The sequence below is a fragment of the Panthera leo genome, chromosome D1, assembly GCF_018350215.1.
Source record: "Panthera leo isolate Ple1 chromosome D1, P.leo_Ple1_pat1.1, whole genome shotgun sequence".
NCBI classification, from domain to species: Eukaryota; Metazoa; Chordata; class Mammalia; order Carnivora; family Felidae; genus Panthera; species Panthera leo.
In genome coordinates this window covers 8,801,141-8,822,490 of record NC_056688.1, presented here as the reverse complement: position 1 = coordinate 8,822,490, position 21,350 = coordinate 8,801,141, and the positions used below count along the sequence as shown (strand labels likewise).

General features: G+C 38.2%; 1 protein-coding gene across 1 annotated transcript in view; it reads right to left on the bottom strand.

The window, feature by feature from the left end:
• Window positions 1–21,350, bottom strand: part of FDX1 (ferredoxin 1) — a 35,641-nt gene that overhangs the window by 4,828 nt on the left and 9,463 nt on the right. Inside the window, exon 3 of the mRNA XM_042904152.1 lies at window positions 166–295. Within this exon, the coding sequence (XP_042760086.1) occupies window positions 166–295 (130 nt within the window). The remainder of the gene's footprint in view (window positions 1–165; window positions 296–21,350) is intronic.

The following is a 21,350-nucleotide window of genomic DNA, read 5'->3' as shown; positions in this document are numbered from 1 at the left end:
CAAAAAGAAATGTCACATATTTGATATTCAAAGTTCGTGTCTGTCATCTATCTATGCCAGGAGATCACTATTACATGCATGAGGCTGGTCTTAGGTAGATATGAACTACTAAAACCTTTATCTTCCCAGATTATCAGTACAGTTGAAGTCATCCTAAAATCTTACCTATCCGTTAGCCCGTATGCCAGATCGAGCATGTCATTCTCCTCATCGGTGACAGCATCTAACTTCTCAAATATGTGGTCTTCAAAGATGAGGTGACACGTAGAGCAGGCCAAGGTTCCTTCACATGCACCTATAAAGGCAACAGACATTGAAGACACTCTCCCCTCCATTACACAGAATTCAAATCTAGTTTTAATTAAAGTTAATTATTTCTAAATTTTAGAATCAACATTAGTATACAGACTTTGTTTCTGAATAATAATGAGTATTAGGGACTACCCTCCCCAACCCCTCTACCTCCCAATCCCCCTTATCCCCCTCTCTCCTCCTCCCCCAATATAAAATCATTTTCACATATTGTTTCAAAAAGGTTATGGGTTACATGCCGTGAAGAGAAACACAAAAATACATGATCCTGATATCAAAGAGCTTACAAGTTAATAAACTCAGACATGCATGCATATACCAATATGCATTTTTAAACTTACATGGGAATAATTTTTATGATAGCTATATAAGTTATTTACCTTTATTCTGGAGAGCTCAACACAATTTATGAAGCCTTGTGGTATATGAGAAGATTTAGAAAGCAACCAAACATATGCCTATATCAAATTAAATACTCTTCTCTATCTCTCCCCGTAATTGAGAGAGAATCAAACAAGTCATTTTAAGAGCCATTCGTTTTTAAATAATAAGATAAGAATATTTCTCTTGTTCCATTTCTTTTAATTTTTTTTTTTTAATGTTTATTTTTGAGAGGCAGAGACAGAGCACATGTGGGGGAGGGGCAGAGAGAGAGGGAGACACAGAATCTGAAGCAGGCTCCAGGCTCTGAGCTGTCAGCACAGAGCCCAACACGGGGCTTGAACCCACAAACCACGAGATCATGACCTGAGCCAAAGTCTGACGTCCAACCAACTGAGCCACCCAGGCGCCCCTTTTTAAAATAATTTTTAAAGCCTTTACACAACTTTAAAGATTATAGAGTCCTAGGAGTAACTTACTTGGATTTAGATTTGGTTTTGGTCAATCAACAGTACATTAAATACAGAACTATTATCAATAACTAGTAACCTTCTTAATTTTCCTTGAATGAATTAATCATTTTAATAAGAGTTATTCCCTTATAATTTAAACATTTGTTAATCACACTTTATTATCTAAAAAATTTAACAGAGGAATGAGAAACTTCCTTAAGTGTTCATTTTTACTAAATCTAATTCAAAGCAGTAACGGGATTAAGAGAAGAGAGAGCACAAATTATGGAAAGAGCCTAAATGTCCATCAGCTGATGAATGGATAAGTTGTGGTTTATATATACAATGGAATACTACTTGGCAATGAGAAAGAATGAAATCTGGCCATTTGCAGCAACATGGATGGAAGTGGAAGGTATTATGCTAAATGAATTAAGTCAGGCAGAGAAAGACAGATACCATATGTTTTCCCTGTTATGTGGATCCTGAGAAACTTAACAGAAGACCATGGGGGAGTGGGAGGGGGAAGAGGGAAAAAAAAAAGTTAGAGAGGGAGGGAGGCAAACCATAAGAGACTTAAAAAGTGAGAATAAACTGAGGGTTGATGGGAGGTGGGAGGGAGGGAAAAGTGGGTGATGGGCACTGAGGACAGCACCTGTTGGGATGAGCACTGGGTGTTGTATGGAAACCAATGTGACAATAAATTTCATATTAAAAAAAAAGAGAGAAGAGAGAGCATTCAGTGGAGCATAGGAGTTACAGGTGAGTTCTGGAGCCAGACTGTCAGGCTTCAATCCTACCTACACTTTGTACTAATGGCATCACCTTGAGCTACTTTAACAGCCCCCGTGCCTCAGTTTCCTCAGCAGTAACTATACCAACCTCACTCGGAGGTTGCAAGAATTACATGAGTGTTTACTTAACATGTGTATTTGTAACCATGACTGGTAGGTAGTAAGCCCGATACAATTGCATTATTGTTGTTGTTATTATTATCCACATATTAACATTATTATGTATTAATACTCTTATTTGGAAGTTACAAAGAATCGTAAAGTAATTCTACTTTCTTTTTAAATACAACAGGAAATAAACCCAAGAAATTAAATCAATAGCCTAGAGGTTATATTGCTAGTTAAGAGAGAGTCAACAGCTTCAGCTGAGTTTCCCAATGTCGAAGATAACTAGTTCCTACCACTCCATAATTTAAGTCACCTTACCTAAATATTAAATATACATAAACATATTTATATACAAATGTATATATATATATATATATATATATATATATATATATATATATACATACACACACACACACAAGTATATACACACAGCAATCAGTTATTTGAACAATAGCTTCCTATTCTATTTTTGTGTAAATTTGAAACATTTCACACAAAAAAGTAAATGGATATATTTTACTTAAAAGGGAGGGGGGCTTCATATATACATCTCAAGTTCAAAAAGTCCTGTGTTAAAAGGAAAATTGCTGTAATGGGACCCTGAAGACTTAAGCACACTGTCTCCTGTGTCCCAGGCAAGTCTCACAAGGGCCTCAGTTTTTTTCTCATCTGTATAATGATTGAGGTAGATGATCTCTAAGGGCCTTGTGCCTCCAATATTTTATGACTCCACAGAGAAGAATTACAATTCTTTTTTTTTTTTATTTTTTTTCATGTTTTTTAAAGTTATTTTTGAAGGAGAGAGACAGAGCATGAGCGGGAGAGGAGCAGAGAGAGAGGGACACACAGAATCTGTAGCAGGCTCCAGGCTCTGAGCTGTCAGCACAGAGCCCGATGCGGGGCTTGAACCCACAAACTGTGAGATCACGGCCTGGGTCAAAGTCGGACGCTTAACCGACTGAGCCACCCAGCCGCCCCGAGAAGAATTATAATTCTTAATGGGCTTGTTCACTAGTATCCAATAAACATACACTAAATCTTGATCCCTATTTTCATCTCATCAATACCCCATCCAAACTCGAAACTAAAATGGCACATCCCTCCAGAGATACTGTAGGACAAAAATCGGGAAAGCCGGCCTCCCTGGGTCTTTAAAATGTACGTCAAACAATCCTTACAAAGTATCTCAAACAACTCTCTTAATTTAAAGAGCTTATACTTGCCTTCAGAGTTTTGCTATTGAGACAACCGAATCCTGAGAACTGTGGGCCGTGTGTGACAGAAGACGCGAGGAAGAGAACCCTCGCTTCCAGGCAGGATGGGGTGTGCGGGGGCTGCACAAGCAGGAGACCAAGCCTGGAGGGTCTCCCATGCTCTTCTCAGGAGCAGAACTTGTTCCATAGGCCCATTATTTTCTACCTTGTTTCCAGACATGCTGGGTGGGTAACTCACACACGCAGGCAAACAACCATCTCTCAGGTTGGGCTGCCACAGTGATGGGAGTGGCTGGGGGGGTACGGACACCCATCACTCCTCCTCTCCTTTCCCAGATCCAGCCCCTGCAGAGGTGGTGGTCCCAGGCCTCTGCTGTAGGCTACAGGAAGCAGCTGAAGGATTTTGAGCAGGACGTGATATGGCATGTTTTACCTTGGACAGATCTCACTGGTGGTTGTGTGGAGAGGATGGATTCGAGATGAGTAAGACAGAAGCAAAAACCATGAGATTTGTCCAGGGGGAAGGGTAAAATGATGGAAGGAAGCAGAGACAGCCAAGGAGAGACCCCCTCCGAGAAAGACAGTCAAAATAAGAATGTCCCCAATGGTAGAGAGCGAACCAGAAAAGTGCAATATGAGAAAAGCCCAGGGAAGAGGACAGTGCGTACAACATGGTCTCAATCATCTTGGAATGGAGACAAAAGGTCGTCACATGCCCAATAAATCCCTCTGGAAAAATTTAGGACAGTCTTTTTTGCACCCCCTGGTCAGATGAAATGAAGAGTTACCATCCATGTTCCAGCTCTCCGTGTGCTTTCACCTCCCTTCCCTAGGAAACCTCAATTCTTTTAACCTTCTCTTGAAGGTTTTATTTTCATTCTCTACTCTAATTTCCATTGTCTTCTCAGGAAACCTGCCAACTGTTTCCACATCTTGCTTACGTTGCCAAGCTCAGAGATGAAGAGGATTCTAATAGGGATTTGACAAACGTCAAGTATAATATACAGAAGGTTAACTTTTGGTCCGTACAAGTTAAGCTCCTATTATACATTCTAGTCCCGTATTTACTCTGGAAACAGATGTACTACATTCAGGATCACCCTTTATTTTATGGTCCCTTTCAAACTTTGTCTGCCATAAGATGTCAAAAGGTATGCTTTTCTTATTCTTTGTAATAGGAAGAATTCAAATACAATAGAATGTCTCAGAATGAGATCAATTCAGCCTGTGTAAGATGGCTAACATTATACCAGAAAAACATAATAGTCATATTTTGGTACCAGTGTCACTTTAGAAAAAAATCTGCAACAAAGATTTCTAAGACCTCATGAATCACACTTATTAGAAGAAACTGTCTTACAAACCCCCCAAGATAATAAGACAATTTGAGTGGTACTTTTTTTTTGAGATTTAACCTAAAATTTTTCTAAAAATTTTTTCTAAAAAAAAAAAATCAGGAAGGCTTTTAGAAAATAGTGAAGACAGGTCTCTGAAAAAAGTACTTAGGAGGAAAAAATACATTTTTTCAAAGAGCCTAAAACTGTGAGAAGAACAAGAGGCTATTTCAGAAAAAAAGTTACTCCTTTTTTTTCGTTTTTCATCTCATAAAACATTATTTCATGATGGCTATTTCCTCCTGGTCTTATAGTTCAAGATTGCCCCCCAATTAGCAAGCACCTGACTGGATGTAGTTCTGTGTATTTTAACACCTGTATACGTTTGTGCGACCACCACCACAATCAATACAGAACAATTTCATCACCCCCAAAATTCCCTTGGGCTGTTTCTTTGGAATCACACCCTCCCCCATCCCTAACCCCCGGCAACCATGGATCTGGTCTCCATCCGATAGTGTAGTCATTTAAGAACGTCACATAAATATAACCATACCATACGCAACCTTTTGAAACGGGCTTCTTTCACTCAGCAGAATGCCTACAAGATTCATCCAAGTTGTCATGTGCAGATGTCCACAATTCATTCCTATTAACTGCGGACAAATATTCCACTGTGTGGATGAAGTAGTTTGTTTCCAGCAGGTATGTTGTGGTATTGCATTGTGGTTTTCAGTTGAATTTTCTCCAAAAATTGAAGATGTTGGATATCTGGGGGTTTGTTTGGGGGTGATGGGTGGATTTCCATCACTTTTTCCAAAGCCATGTGGGAGAATGGCATCATTTTGTCTCTTATACCACTAAGAGAAAGCTTCAAACGGCCCAGAGTTGTATGTATGTGCAAGTTCAAGTCCAGATGCCCATGAATATATTTTTATGTGCTTATTTGTCATCTCTATATTCTCTTTGGTGAAGTGCCTGTTCATATCTGTTACCATTTTTTAATTGGGTTGTTTGCTCTTTAGTGTTGAGTTTTGAGAGTTCCCTACATATTAGCGATACTAGACCTTAACTGGACATGTGATTTGCAAGTATTTTCTCATACTCTAGCTTGTCTTTTCATTCTCTTGACTGTGTCATTGGCAGAGTAAGAGTTTTTAATTTTGATGAATTCCAATTCATATATTTTTTTCTTTAGATTGTGCTTTTAGCATCCTATGTAAGAACTCTTTGCCTACTCTAGGTCCCAAAGATTTTCTCTGATGCTTTCTTTTAGGAGTGTCATAGTTTAACTTTTACATTTAGATCTCAATCAATTTTAAGTTGATTTTTGTATAAAGTGTGCAGTTTAGGTCAAGATTCCTTTTTATTTTCCATATGGATGTCCAATTGTTCCAACATTATACCCTTTGTTGAAAAGAGTAAGTATCCTTCCTTCATTAGTTGCCTTTGTACCTTGGCTATAACCAAGAAGTTAAAATAATCCAAATATCCACGAAGGGACGAAACTGTAAACAAAATGTAGTATATCCATAAAATGGAATATTATTTGGCCATAAAAATGAAGTACTGATATATGCTACAACATAGATTAACCTTAAAAATATACTAAATGGGGGGCACCTGGGTGGTGCACTCAGTTGAACGTCCGACTTTGGCTCCGGTCTTGATCTCGTGGTCTGCTGGTTCAAGACACATGTTGGGCTCTGTGCTGACAACTCGGAGCCTGGAGCCTGCTTTGGATTCTGTGTCTCCCTCTCTCTCTGTCCTTCCCTGGCTTGCACGTGCACTTTCTCTCTCAAAAATAAATAAACATTAAAATTTGTTTAATATACTAAACGGAAGAAGTCAGTTACAAAAGACGACTTATAATATGATTCCATTTACATGTAGTATCCAGAATAGGCAAATCTACAGATATAAAAAGTAAATACATAATTGTATAGGGGGAGGGAAATGTGGGGTTGGGGAGTGATAGCTAAACGGTATAGAATTTCCATTTGGAGTAATGGAAGTGTTTTAAAATTAACTGTGGTGAGGGAGTGACATCAGCAAGACGGACAATAAAGACGTGTCCCTATCATATCCCAGCTTCACAGCGATAACTTGGCACCCACCCACAATGTGGTGAGAGCTGTGGGATACAGGCAGGAGGCTGAAACTTTGGTGTGGCCCAAGAATGAGGAGAGCCATTTTGAGAAAATGCTGCCAAACAGGCCTACTTCCCTCTTGCCTCATCCAGAGTACTGAGTTTGAGCTGAACAAATAGGTGTCAGTGAATGGCTAGTAGACAGCAGCCAGGGCTCACAATATATCAAAGAGACGTGAGTCTTACTAACCATGTCATGTGCTCTAGTAGAAGGCCCTCCCATGAGCACTGGGAATGCCTCACCCACAGATTCAGCCAGCCAGCCCAAAGATACCCCAACCACTCCACACATCTCACCCATACATCCCCCTTCTGAGCCGGTGGCCAACTCCCCATGCACACTCCCAAGGGAAGCAATGCTGAGCTTATGTAGATGACTAGTAAGAATGTGCACCAACCTATGGGCCTGGGAGAGACTGCCCTTGGAAAAGTAAAAGGAAGGTTGTCAGTACACAACCTGGCTCTGCAGAATACAGAGAAGACATATAAGCTTCAGAACCTGCCACAAGAGGAAGCAAGAGTACAACAGGTGAATCCACTGAAGGCCAGAGAAAGCCTCAGAATCCCTAGCAGGGCTGACAAAAAGTATTTCCCTCCCCAAATCAGTCAGTGGAGACTGGAGGAGATGACTGCTACTACAAATGTGAAAACAGCATCATGAGACTTCAAGGCACATGAAAAATGAAGGAAACATGACACCACTGAGAGAACACAATAATCTTCCAGTAACCGACACCAAAGACATGAAGATCTGCTGTTTACCTGATAAAGAATTCCAAATAGGGCTTTTAAGGAAACTCAATGAGCTCCAAAAAAAGAAAAAAAGAAAAAAAAAAAAACACAGAAAGATAATTCAACGAAATCAGGAGGAAAAATGCATGAACAAAATGGTAAGTTTAACAAAGAGTTTTGAAATCATAAAAGAGAACCAAATAGAACTTTTGGAGCTGAATAATGCAATGAATGAAATGGAAAATGTAAGCAAGACCATCAACAACAGAATGGACCAGGCAGAAGAATCTGTGAATGAGAAGATAGGATCTTTGAAACTATTCAGTCAGAGAAAAAGAAAAAAGAATGGAAAAGAGTAAGAAAGCCTATGTGATCTACTGGTGTTTTGACGATCAAAACAAACAATCCATGAATTACTGGAGTGCCAGACAGAGAAGAGAGGGAGAAGACACCCAAAAGCTTATTTAAAGAAATAAGAAAGGGGCGCCTGGGTGGCTCAGTCGGTTGAGCGTCTGACTTCGGCTCAGGTCATGATCTCACGGTCCATGAGTTCAAGCCCCGCGTCGGGCTCTCTGCTGACAGCTCAGAGCCTGGAGCCTGTTTCAGATTCTGTGTCTCCCTCTCTCTCTGGCCCTCCCCTGTTCATGCTCTGTCTCTCTCTGTCTCAAAAATAAATAAACATTTAAAAAAAAAAAAGAAAGAAATAAGAAAGGCTGAGAATTTCCAAAATCTGGGAGAGATTTAGACATGCAAATTCATGAAGTTCATAGGTCCCCAAACAAACTCAACTTGAAAAGATGTTCTTCGAGACACATTACAATAAAACTGCCAAAGATCAAAGACAGAGAAGGAATCTTAAAAGCAGCAAGAAAAAAGCAGCTTGTAATTTACAAGGGAATCCCCATAAAGCTATCACTGCATTTCTCAGCAGAAACCTTAGAGGCCAGGAGACACTGAAATTACGTACAAAACATGCTGACAGGAAAAACACCAACAAAAAAAACTCTGACAAAGCTGTCCTTCAGAAATGAAAGAGACACAAAGACTTTCCCAGACAAATGAAAGGTGAGGAAGTTATTCACCACTAGACCTGCTTTATAAGAAGTGATAAAAAGGATTCTTGAAGTTAAAATGAAAAGAAGTGGGACACCTGGCTGGCTCAGTAAGAAGAGCATGTGACTCTTGATACCAGGGTCATGAGTTCAAGCCCCACAATGGGGTGTAGACAGTACTAAATAAAATAAAATAAAATAAAATAAAATAAAATAAAATAAAATAAAATAAAATGAATGGATGTTAATTAGTAACATGGAAATGTACAACACACTGGTAAAAGTAAGAATGCAGTCACATTTAGAATATTCTAATACTGTAATATGGTGGGGTATTCACCACTTAACTCCAGTATAAAGATTAAAGGACAAAAGTATAAAAATAACTATAGCTACAACAATTTGTTAATAAATATATAATATAAAGTGATTAATCAAAAACTGAAAGGGGGAAGTAAAAAGGTAGTTTTGTGGCATGTGATCAAAGTTAAGTTGTTATCAGAATAAAACAGACAGTAATTATCTATAGATGTTTTATATAAGTTTCATGGTAGCCACAAAGCAAAAACCTCAGCAGATACACAAAGGATTAAGGGAATCAAAGATACCACTATATAAAATCATCAATTTACAGAGGAATACAGCAAGAAAGGAATACAAGAATATGGGAGCTACAAAACAGCCAGAAAATAATGAATAAGATGGCACTGGTAAGTCCTTACCTATCATAATTACACTAAATGTAAATAGATTATATTCTCCATTCAAAAGGAATAGAGTGGCTGAATGGATAAAAAACAAGACCCAACTATATGCCACCTACAAGAGACTCAATGCAGCTTCAAGGACACAAAAGCTTAAAGTGAAAGGTTAGAAAAAGATACCGCATGCAAGTGGAAACCAAAACAGAGTTCGATATCAGACTTAATTCATATCAGACTTAATTCAAAAGCTGTAATAAGAGAAAAAGAAGGCACTTATGATAATGATAAAGGAGTCAACTCATCAGGAAGATGTAACAAATTTAAAAATATATTCACCCAACATGGGAACACCCAAATATATTAGGTAAAGACTAACAAATCTAAAGGGAAAAACAACAATAGTAGGGGACTTCAGTACCCCAATTTCAACAGTGGATAGATCATCCAGGCAGAAAACCAACTGGGAAATATTAGGCTTTAACTATGCTTTGGATCAAATGGACCTAATAGACATTCCACCCAACAGCACCAGAATATATAATCTTCTCAAATGCACACAAAATATTCTCCAAGATAGGTCCTATGTTAGGTCATAAAACAAGTCTTAAAAATTCAAGAAGACTGAAATCATACCAAGTATCTCTTCCAACCACAACAATATGAAACTAGAAACCAATAACAGGAGAGAAACTATAAAGTTCACAAATATGTGGAAACTAATAATACACTCCTGAACAACCAATTGTCCAAAGAAGAAATCAAAAGGTAAAAATAGTAATAACAATAATCATGAAACAAACAAAAATGGAAACACGACAACTCAAAATTTATGGACTACAACAAAAGCAGTTCTAAGAAGGAAGTATATAATGATAAATGGCTACATTAAGAAAAAAGAGAGATCTCAAACTTTAAACCTCAAGAAACTAGAAAAAGAAGAAAAAACTAAGCCCAAGGTTAGCAAAAGGAAGGAAATAACAATGAACAGAACATAAATGAAAGAGACCAGAAAATAATAAAAAAGATGAATGAAACTAAGAGTTGTTTTTGTGAAAACATAAAACTAACAAAAACCTTCTGCTAGACTAATAAAGAAGACTCAAAAATATACGTATCAGATTAAAGAAGAGATATTACAACAGCCACCACTCAAGTACAAAGGATCATAAGAGACTACTATGAAACAATTATATACCAACAAATTGGACAACCTAAGATAAATGGACAAATTCCTAGAAACATACAACCTACCAAGACTGAATCATGAAGAAAGAGAAAATCTGAGCAGACCAATATGAGTAAAACGATTAAATGAGAAATCAAAACCTCCCAACAAAGAAAAGTCCAGGACCAAATGGTTTGGTAAATTCTACCAAACATTTAAAAAAGAATTAATGCCAATTCTTCTCAAACTCTTCTGAAAAACTAAAGAGAAAGGAATATTCCCAAACTTATTTTATGAGGCCAAAATTAACCTGATACCAAAGCCAGATAAGGACACTACCAGAGAAGTTAACAACAAACCAATATCTTTGATGAAAATAGATGTAAAAATTCTCAACAAAATATTAGCAAAATATTCAACAGCACATTAAAAGGATCATACACCATGATGAAGTGGAATTTATTCCTGGGATGTAAGGATGGTTCAACATATGCAAATAAACCAATGTGATACACCACATTAATAGAGAGAAAGTTAAAAATCATATGATCAACACAACAGATGCAGAAAAAGAATGACAAACTTCAACACCCATTTCTGATAAAAACTCTCAACAAGTTTACAATATAGAGGAACATACCTCAACATAGTAAAGGCTACATATGACAAGCCCACAACTAATTGTTAAACGTTGAAAGCTTTTCCTCTAGTATCAGGAACAAGATAATAAATCAATGAGAAGAACTGACATCTTTACTACGTTAAGTCTTCCAATCCACAAACAAAGTAAGCTTCTCCACTACTTTGGTCTTTCTTTCCTCAGAGTATTATAATTTTCAAAAGATAGATCCTATACATATTTTGTTAGATTTAAACCTCAAAATGACAATTTGGGTGGGAATGCAAGCTGGTGCAGCCGCTCTGGAAAACAGGATGGAGGTTCCTCAAAAAACTAAAAATAGAACTACCCTACAACCCAGCAATTGCACTATTAGGCATTTATCCATGGGATACAGGTGTGCGGTTTCGAAGGGACACGTGGGCCCCTCTCATGTTTATAGCAGCACTATCAACAAGAGCCAAAGTATGAAAAGAGCCCAAATGTCCATCGATGGATGAATGGGTAAAGAAGATGTGGTACATATATACAATGGAGTATTACTCGGCAATCAAAAAGAATGAAATCTTGCCATTTGCAACTACGTGGATGGAACTGGAGGGTATTATGCTAAGTGAAATAACTCAGAGAAAGACAAATATCATATGAATTCACTCATATGAGGACTTTAAGAGACAAAACAGATGAACATAAGGGAAGGGAAACAAAAATAATATAAAAACAGGGAGAGGGACAAAACAGAAGAGACTCATAAATATGGAGAACAAACTGAGGGCTACTGGAGGGGCTGTGGGAGGGGAGATGGGCTAAATGGGTAAGAGGCATTAAGGAATCTACTACTGAAATCATTGTTTCACTATATGCTAATTTGGATATAAATTTTAAAAAATAAAAAATAAAATTTAAAAAATGTCAATTTGGGGACCTATTGTAAATGTTCTTTAAAAAAATTTTCAGTTTCCAGGTGTTCATTGCTACTATATAGAAATACAATGGATTTTTGTGTGTTCATCTTGTATCCAGGGACTTTGCCAAATAAACTCACTTATTAGTTCTAAGATTTTTTTGCACATTCCTTGTGATTTTTTTAATGTAAACAATAATCATTGTCAAAACCAGACAGTTTTATTTCTTCCTTTTCAATCCATATGCCTTTTTAATTTTTCTTTTTTTTTTTTTCCACCTTAATACACAGGCTAAGACTTCCGGCATGACATTAAACAGGAATGGTGAGGCTAGTCACCTTTGCCTTTTTCCTGATCTTAGGGGACAGGCATTCCATCTTTCACCATTACACAGGATGTTAGTTGTAGGTTTTTTTGTCAATGCCCTTTATCAGCACCTGATTTTGCACAACCAGAGCCTACTTGTTTTCAGTTAAAACATGGAAGCTACTCACATCCTTAATGAAGATTCCCGTAGCTCCCAACTCCACTAGAGTCACAACCCAAACTGCCAAAGGCTATGGGCAGGAACAAAGTAGATGACAATCCTATTGGGCCTCATCTTCTAACTCCTCTTTAAGCATCATGGCATTCCCAGGCTCCATTCCTCCATGAAATCATCTGTATTGAAAATCAGCTGTGCATGTATTCCCACCTCCAGAATGGGGTACAAAGTGGAGAAAGGAGTCTCTAAAGTGAATGTGTGTGGTATGGGGTGTGTGTGTGTGTGTGTGTAGTAGATAGATCCAGGGAGTTAAGTATGTTTTCTTGATCCAGAGTTAGAAATTGCAATGCATAATTTTCTCATAGAAACCAGGCTGTAAATGGTGATTAAGTTAGTTATGAAGAAACAGGTTCTGTGGGTTGGCTTGGAAATTGAGCCACCATGTATATTATTTTCATGGAAAAACAGATCCTAAATGCGAAGCAGTTAACCTGAAAATGGATCTGGGGAACAAAACACTATTCATAAAATGGGGAACAACTATCACGTCTTAATCTTATCACACACACGGGGACCAAGTCTACAAAACAAAGGCTGGAAGGCAACCTATAAAAGGATAAAGGATACAAAAGTAACAACAACTACAGCACCTTCAATCTAAAAGTGATAGCTGATGAGAATATGGGTGCACTAATATAATGACACATGGAAAGAGATGGGACTGAAAGGGCAAAAGTTATGTGACACGCTCATATACAACCCCACAGTAATATCAATGGCTGTCAGCTTTTAGTGTCTTTATAAGTGGTTGGTTATATAAATTAATGGAGGAAATGTGTGTATGTGTGTGCATATAAATATGTATGTATATGTTATCTGTATTTTTTCTTTTTTTCTTTTAGAGAGAAAATGCAGGGGAGAGAGGGAGAGAGAGGGAGAGAGGGAGGGAGGGAGGGAGACAGAGAGAGAAAGACAGAGAGAGAGAGGGAATGAATCTCAAGAGAGAATGAATGCTCAGCATGGAGCCCAACGCGGGGCTCAATCTGATAACCCTGGGATCATGACCTAAGCCAAAATTAAGAGTCAGACGCTCAACAAACAGGGCCACCCAGGTACCCCATCTATACTCTTATATAGATATAGATATAGATTAGATATAGATATAGATATAGATATATACACACATATACATGTAAGCATAAAATGATCACACTTTATGAGGGACATATTCTCAAAGGTTTTGGAAATTGTTGGTCTCATAATTCAAGAGTTATTTTCCTGATGAACCAAAAGGTAAAATAGAGAGATGGGTTCTAATTGTTCATAAATCTATAATATTCTTATCACATTTTTGTGTTAAAATATACTTAGGTAGAACAAACATTTGAAATAAGATTTTTTTACATTCCTATGTCCACCTTTCAAATAATCAAAAGTACTTAGTAGAGACAATAATTGGACTTAGAGACACATTACAGCCACACCATATCCATCGTTCTTGCCTGGTTATGCAATAATTTTCCTGAAGTTAAAGGTATGTATGCTTTAGTGCTGCTTTTATTTTGTCAGCTCTCTAACAATTAAGAATTCTCCTAAATTAAAAGTAATATGTATCACAACAGATTTTTGCTTTCTTCATAGCTTTTTGTCACTTCTAACCTCTATTCCCAAATAACTGATTTTCAGATGCATTTTTCGGCATTAGCACTTAATGAATGCTTGGCTGGAAACTGTTACAGGCTTTAAAAATAGTAAATTATAACCAGGGTTGAAAATATCAGCACTATAATCAACAAAATCATACAGACATTCAGATGTCTGTAAATAGCAGTTGACATGATGGTGACAAAGGATGGCACATGTCTGTTTGCCACTTAATGTGACATCGCTTTAGCCGATGTAACAAATGTAAAGTTGACAGTTTATACAGCCTGTCAGCTTGTAACTATGGGATTCTTGACCAATGTTTCTTGACCACATACTTCTGATTTTGCTAGAGTAAAGCATTTCAAATTTTCAGAACTGAAAAATTACCTTAAGAGTAAGTATGGTTATTGGCTAATCTCAAGGCTGGTAATAAATAAAACATCTCCAGGCTGAGTTTTTGGGGTTTTTTTTTGTTTGTTTGTTTGTTTTTTAAACAAGGCTAATGATATTAAGTTCGGGGGAAATGCTCAGAAATCCTTGCCATAAATTCCCAGGAAAGGATAGAGATCTACAGACTGTTGCTCCTTTCCTTTCATGTAATTTGAGTGTTTGCCAACAGGAAAAAGATCATTTTGCACACCTGTGTGCCTGTATCTTATATTAAGATTTTGTTGGGGCGCCTGGGTGGCTCTGTCGGTTAGGCATCTGATTCTTGATTTCAGGTCAGGCCATGATCTCAGGGTTCACAGGTTCCAGCCCCGTGTCAGGCTCCGTGCTGCCTGCACTTGTGATTCTCTCTCACCCTCTCTCTCAAAATAAACAAGTTAACTTAAAAAAATCATTTTGTAGAGATATTATGATGCTGACAAGACAGAGTGCCCACCCTGACCTAATGCCTTTCCCCCCAAAATCCAGAGGATAACGGTATTAAAATATTATATATTAAAAATGTGAAACTATATATAAATATAAAATTTAATTTTCTGAAGTTTCTGATGTAGCATAGCCTGTAATACAGTATACCAACAAAGAACCAATACACATGACAGGAATACATATAGATTTATGTGAACATGATCAGGATCTCCCAATTTGAATACTTTTCCTCAAAAGAGACATATGAAGGAAGTAGATGATACAGCAGAAAAAAACCAAGGTCTGAGGTAATAAACTAGGTAAACTTGATCAGAGAGGTAGAACTGCCCCCTAGTGATGAAATATTACAATGCACTCTGAAAACTTAAAAGATCCTCCGAAAGATCTAGATCTTATAAACGTTGGAAATAAGCAAGCTTATAAATAAATGTGCTCCTTCCAAAATTTACCCATTTTCCTTTTTACTCAGTTATTCACTCATTACTTCATATTTAATGAGGAATAAAACAGGAGGAAGTTGTTATAAAGAAATATATAATGAATGAATCATGATGCATGCTATGAAAGAAACAAATAGGACAATAGGGTGCCCTGATGGAGAATGATGGGTTCGGGGCAGCAGGAGGAATCCTACTGGGTGGTTGGGCAAAGCCTCACTGAGGAAGTAACATAGAAACTGAGACTAGATGGATGAAAATCCCGTGTACAGGAGAAAGGAGAGAGGGAGGTGTCCCAGGCAGAGAAAAAAAAAAGTGTGTATGGAGTCTCAAAGTAAAAATTCTGGGTGAGTTCCACTCTTGAGAGAAGGCCAGTGTGGTCAAAATGAGAGAGAGGATGATGAGAAATTCTGGAGAAGAAGAAGGGCATTGGGGCCTTTTAGGCTCAGGGTAAGGAAGGTGGATTTTGTCCTAAGTGAAATGGGAAGTTATTCATGGTTTTAATCCGGGCACATGGCTGACGTGCATTAGGACAAATCACCCCAAGTTCCGGGCTCAAGAGCAGAGGCAGGTAAGCACAGTTCCTAGTACACCGTGGCTGGCCAGCCCCAAGCAGTGCCTGCAGGGACGTGGGGAACAGGACACACTGGAGACATATTTTGGAGGCATACGTGACAGGAGCTCCTGATGGGACTGGAGTTAGGGACTGGGGGAGAAGGCAGAATAAAAGACACTCTTCGGCTTCAGGCTTGAGCAGCTGGGCGATGCTCACTGACAACAGGAAAGGCCCTAGGAAGAACAAGTTTCAGTGGGGGGAAGAAAATCAAAAGCTGTTTAGTTATGTTGACTTTAAAACATCTGTGCAATTTCCAAGAAGGGACATGAAACAGAAAGTTGGATGTTTAAGTCCAGGGCTCAGAGGAGAAGTGAGTTAAAAATGGAAATGTAACAATTTATGGGCATCTACATGGGATTTAAAGTCACAGAAGGGATGAGATCACCTTGGGAGAAGTTGTTAAGAAATGTGTCTACTTGGTCAGGCTCATTTGAGTAGGACTTATAATAAGAGCTATATTTAAAGGGTCTCAACTTTAGGAGTTAATGAAATAGCTGCCCACATAAAGCTGTTATAATGAGTTCTTCTTTATAAAAATAACATTTTTTCAGTTTATTTTATTTAAGTTTAAGGTTTTTAAGTTTATTTATTTATTTTTGAGAGAGAGAGAGAGAGAGAGAGAGAGAGAGCAAGTGGGGGGTAGCGGCAGAGAGAGAGGGAGAGAGAATTCCAAGCAGGCTCCACACTGTCAGCAAGGAGCCCACCCCAGAGCTTGAACCCACAAACCGTGAGATCATGACCTGAGCTGAAATCAAGAATTGGCCCAAATGACTCAGCAGCCCAGGTGTCCTAACATTTCAGACTTCTTGACCTCGTTGCTTTCATCTTTATTCTACAAAGTGGCTTAGGCTTAACTCTTATCTTTTGTGAACCTAGTTTAGGTAGGTTATATTTACATGCCAAAATTTCTGGACATGTTAGATCGTCAATCTTTAAAGCTTCTCTTCCGAGACTGCATAAGTGGACGCATAATTCTCATCAAATGACTAAAACTTGTGTGGGCATTAAATTTTTATATTCCTAGGGTACTAAGGAGAAAAAAGATTCTTCTAGTGATTATCTTGGTGGGATGAGATTATGGGAAACAGTTTTTAATGTATTTAAAATTTTTCTATGATGAAAAATGAGCCTGTATTAATCACTATGTTAACAATAATAGCTGATGTTTACTTTAAGCAGTTGCTTAGATTAATTCATTTCATCGTCACAGCAGCTTCATAAGGTAGACACATTATTCCCATTTTACCCTCAAAAAGACAGGGTGTGAAGGAGGTGAGGTACCTAACCCAAGGTCACGAAGCTGGAAAAGTGGTAGATCTGAGACTCAAACCTTCACAGGAAGACTCCATTCTTAACCATTCTAACTAAAGCCTTTCCAAAAAAACCCTTTTTAAAATTGTGACTCACAGTATGAATTCTATTCTACACCATGACCCAGGACACATATACTTTATAAAAAAGCTAAACAAATAGTTCATGAAATAATACCCGTGCAAAAGATGGTGTGCTTTTATATATTCTGTTCTTTCTGATTTCCTGAAAATCTTGCTGGGAGCTACCCAATTGGTTTCACAATCCACTAACGGTTGGAATCTGCAGTTTGAAAAACACTTTAGTACAATACATAGTCATTAATGATAAAATATTTTAAAAATTTTCAAAACATACTTTGATCACAATCAGTATGTGCAGTAAGACCATAATACTTAGGCTTTAATTTAGAAAGAATTAGTGTAAAGCAACTCATGAAAATCATCGACAGCAAATAGAGTATTCACAATGCTTTCAGAAAAACGTGGCTTCAAGTAAGAGGCTGAAAGTCATTTAACTAAATGTTTAAAATTAGTTTTCATTTTTATGATTTTTTTTGGTCAAATAGCACATTTAGAGAGATTTTGCTAACCAAGAAAATAAACAATACCTCATCAGAAAAACAGGCAAATAATTTGAGCAAACAACTTATAAAACAAACTTTACCAGGTAATTCTATCCCTAGTAATTTATTGCAAGGAGATTATAAACCACATACATAAAAAAGTATTTCTGAGGATGTTCGCCTTTAAGTTATTTAGAATAATTGATAACTGGAAGCCACCTAAATGTCCAAAGAAATGGATTAAATAAATCATGGTATATCTATATGAAAGAAAACTATACAGACATTTTAAATGATGTTTACAAAAGTATATTTAATGTCAGATATTGTCTTCTGGTATGTTCAATGGGGGGGACAAAACGCACTTAAAACCAACGATCTTTTTTTTTTTTTTTTATCCCAGGGACACTAGTCCCAAAATTCTCACGTAATTCAAAACCCAACTCTAGACTAATTTTGTCAAGGGAATAAAGGCAGAAAGGGGCGGGGCGGGAGCGCGGGCCACCTCCGCATTTCCGGCCCCACCCGCCTAGACAGGAAGCGGGCCTGCCTGCTGAGGTCCAGGACACACGGCACCCACCTGCTTCTCCAGCACCAGTCTGGATTTCCCGGAGATTTTTGTGAGCTTAAAAATATTTTTGCTTTTAAAATCCTATTTTCTAAGCACCTATAGCGTATCCACTCCTAAATTAACAGCACACATTGTCAGGGGGATCGTTCAACCCTCAGGGCATCAGGTCACATTTAACTTCCATCCCAAAGTTACTGGTTTGGGGAAGGGCGGTTATTTCAGCACTACACCATCACCTGATGAGTCAGTGCATGGTCCACCTGCTCTGGTCAGAGATTAGGAAACACTTTTTTAAGTAGGCTTGGCGCCCAGCATGGAGCCCAATGTGAGGCTTGAACCCAAGACCCTGAGATCAACGCTTGAGCTGAGATCAAGAGTCACGGGCTTAAGCGACTGAGCCGCCCAGGGCCCCAGGAAACATTTCTATCTATCTATCTGCTAATGTAGCTCCCCCATAATGGCATTAGCACGAACATAGTCTACAATTCACCATGACTGTCAGCTTCAAAATTAAGTGAATCTCTTCACATTTTAAAAATGTGGGCACCTGGGTGGGTCAGTCGGTTAAGGGTCTGACTCTTGATTTTAGCTCAGGTCACCATCTCAGTTTTTGGGAATTTGAGCCCCGCATCAGGCTCTATGCTGACCAAGCCTACTTGAGATTGCACCTCTCTCTCTGCCCCTCCCTTGCTGGCGCTCTCTCGGTCCCTCTCAAAATAAATAAACTTAACAACAACAACAAATGTGGATAGATTCACACAATTTCAAACATGATACAGAATATGCAACTTTAATATTTTCCTATCACCCTTATTTCATGTCATTCATGTTTGCATAAAATGTCACCACAAGATGGGTTTTAAAAAGCACAGAAATGTGGGCACCTGGGTGGCTCAGTCCGGTAGGCTTACGACTCTATTTTGGCTCAGGTCATGATCTCACAGTTCATGAGTTTGAGCCCCACATGGGATTCTTTCTCCCTTTCTCTCTGCTCCTCCCCCCCCCAAATAAACAAACTAAACTAAAAAGAAAAAAGCATGGAAAGTTATTAGTGGTTATGGAGAGTAAAATAATGGATGAATTTTATTTTACATGCTTATTAAAATTTCCAAAGTTTTCTACGATGAATAACATGCACTGATGTTTTTAATCAGGAAAAATATTACTTTCTGTATTTATACAGATTTTATTTTTACCCCAATTTTTTGCTTGTAGTAAAAAATACATACCATAAAATCTACCATCACTAGCCACTTTTAAGTATATGATTCAGTGGCATTAAGTACAATCATTATGTTGTACAATCATCACCACTGTCTATTTCCAGAAGACACTCAACATCCCAAACAGGTTCTTCCCTTCCGTTAGTCTCCGGGAACCTCTGGTCTACTTTGTCTCTATGAATATCCCTGTTCTAGGTACCTCACGTGCGAAGAATCAGGGAGTATTTGTCCTTCTGTGTCTGGCTTATTTCACTTACACAATGTTTTCCAGGTTCCTCTACACTGCAGCATGTGTCAGAATCTCATTTCTTTTAAATAATACTCCATTATATGTATATACCTCATCTTGTTCCTCCATCCATCTGTTGATGGACAGTTGAGTAGATTTCTACCTCTGGGGTACTGGGAATGATGCTGCTACGAGCAATGGGGTACAACATGTCTGAGTCTCTGCTTTCAGTTCTTTTGAGGCTCTACCTAGGAATGCAATTGTGGGACCACATGGTAATTCTGTGTTTAACTATTAGCGGCCCTGCCAAACTGTTCTCCACGGCGGCTGCACCATGGTACATTCCCACCAGCCATGCATCTGGCCTCCAATTTCTCCTCATCCCTGTCAACACTTGTCATTCTCTCATTTTTCTGACAATAGTCATCCTCGTGGATGTGAACCAGTGTCTCAACATGTATACGGGTTTTTATACAATAAAATAGACTAATGCAAACATTCCTAACACTTTTTTCATGTCAGATATTATTCCAAAGACACATATTAACTTTTCTTTCAATATATGAAATTTATTGTCAAATTGGTTTCCATACAACACCCAGTGCTCATGCCACTGAAACATATGGTGAAAACATATGGTATCTGTCTTTCTCTGTATGGCTTATTTCACTTAGCACCACACTCTCCAGTTCCATCCACGTTGCCACAAAGGGCCATATTTCATTCTTTCTCATTGCCACGTAGTACTCCATTGTGTATATAAACCACAATTTCTTTATCCATTCATCAGTTGATGGACATTTAGGTGCTTTCCATAATTTGGCTATTGTTGAGAGTGCTGCTATAAACATTAGGGTACAAGTGCCCCTATGCATCAGTACTCCTGTATCTCTTGGGTAAATACCTAAGAGTGCTATTACTGGGTCATAGGGTAGGTCTATTTTTAATTTTTTGAGGAACCTCCACACTGTTTTCCAGAGCGGCTGCACCAGTTTGCATTCCCACCAACAGTGCAAGAGGGTTCCCGTTTCTCCACATCCTCTCCAGCATCTATAGTCTCCTGATGTGTTCACTTTAGCCACTCTGACTGGCATGAGATGATATCTGAGTGTGGTTTTGATTTGTACTTCCCTGATGAGGAGCGACGTTGAGCATCTTTTCATGTGCCTGTTGGCCATCCGGATGTCTTCTTTAGAGAAGTGTCTATTCATGTTTTCTGCCCATTTCTTCCCTGGGTTATTTGTTTGTTGGGTGTGGAGTTTGGTGAGCTCTTTATAGATTTTGGATACTAGCCCTTTGTCCGACATGTCATTTGCAAATATCTTTTCCCATTCCGTTGGTTGCCTTTTAGTTTTGTTGGTTGTTTCCTTTGCAGTGCAGAAGCTTTTTATCTTCATAAGGTCCCAGTAGTTCATTTTTGCTTTTAATTCCCTTGCCTTTTGGGATGAAGACACATATTAACTTAAC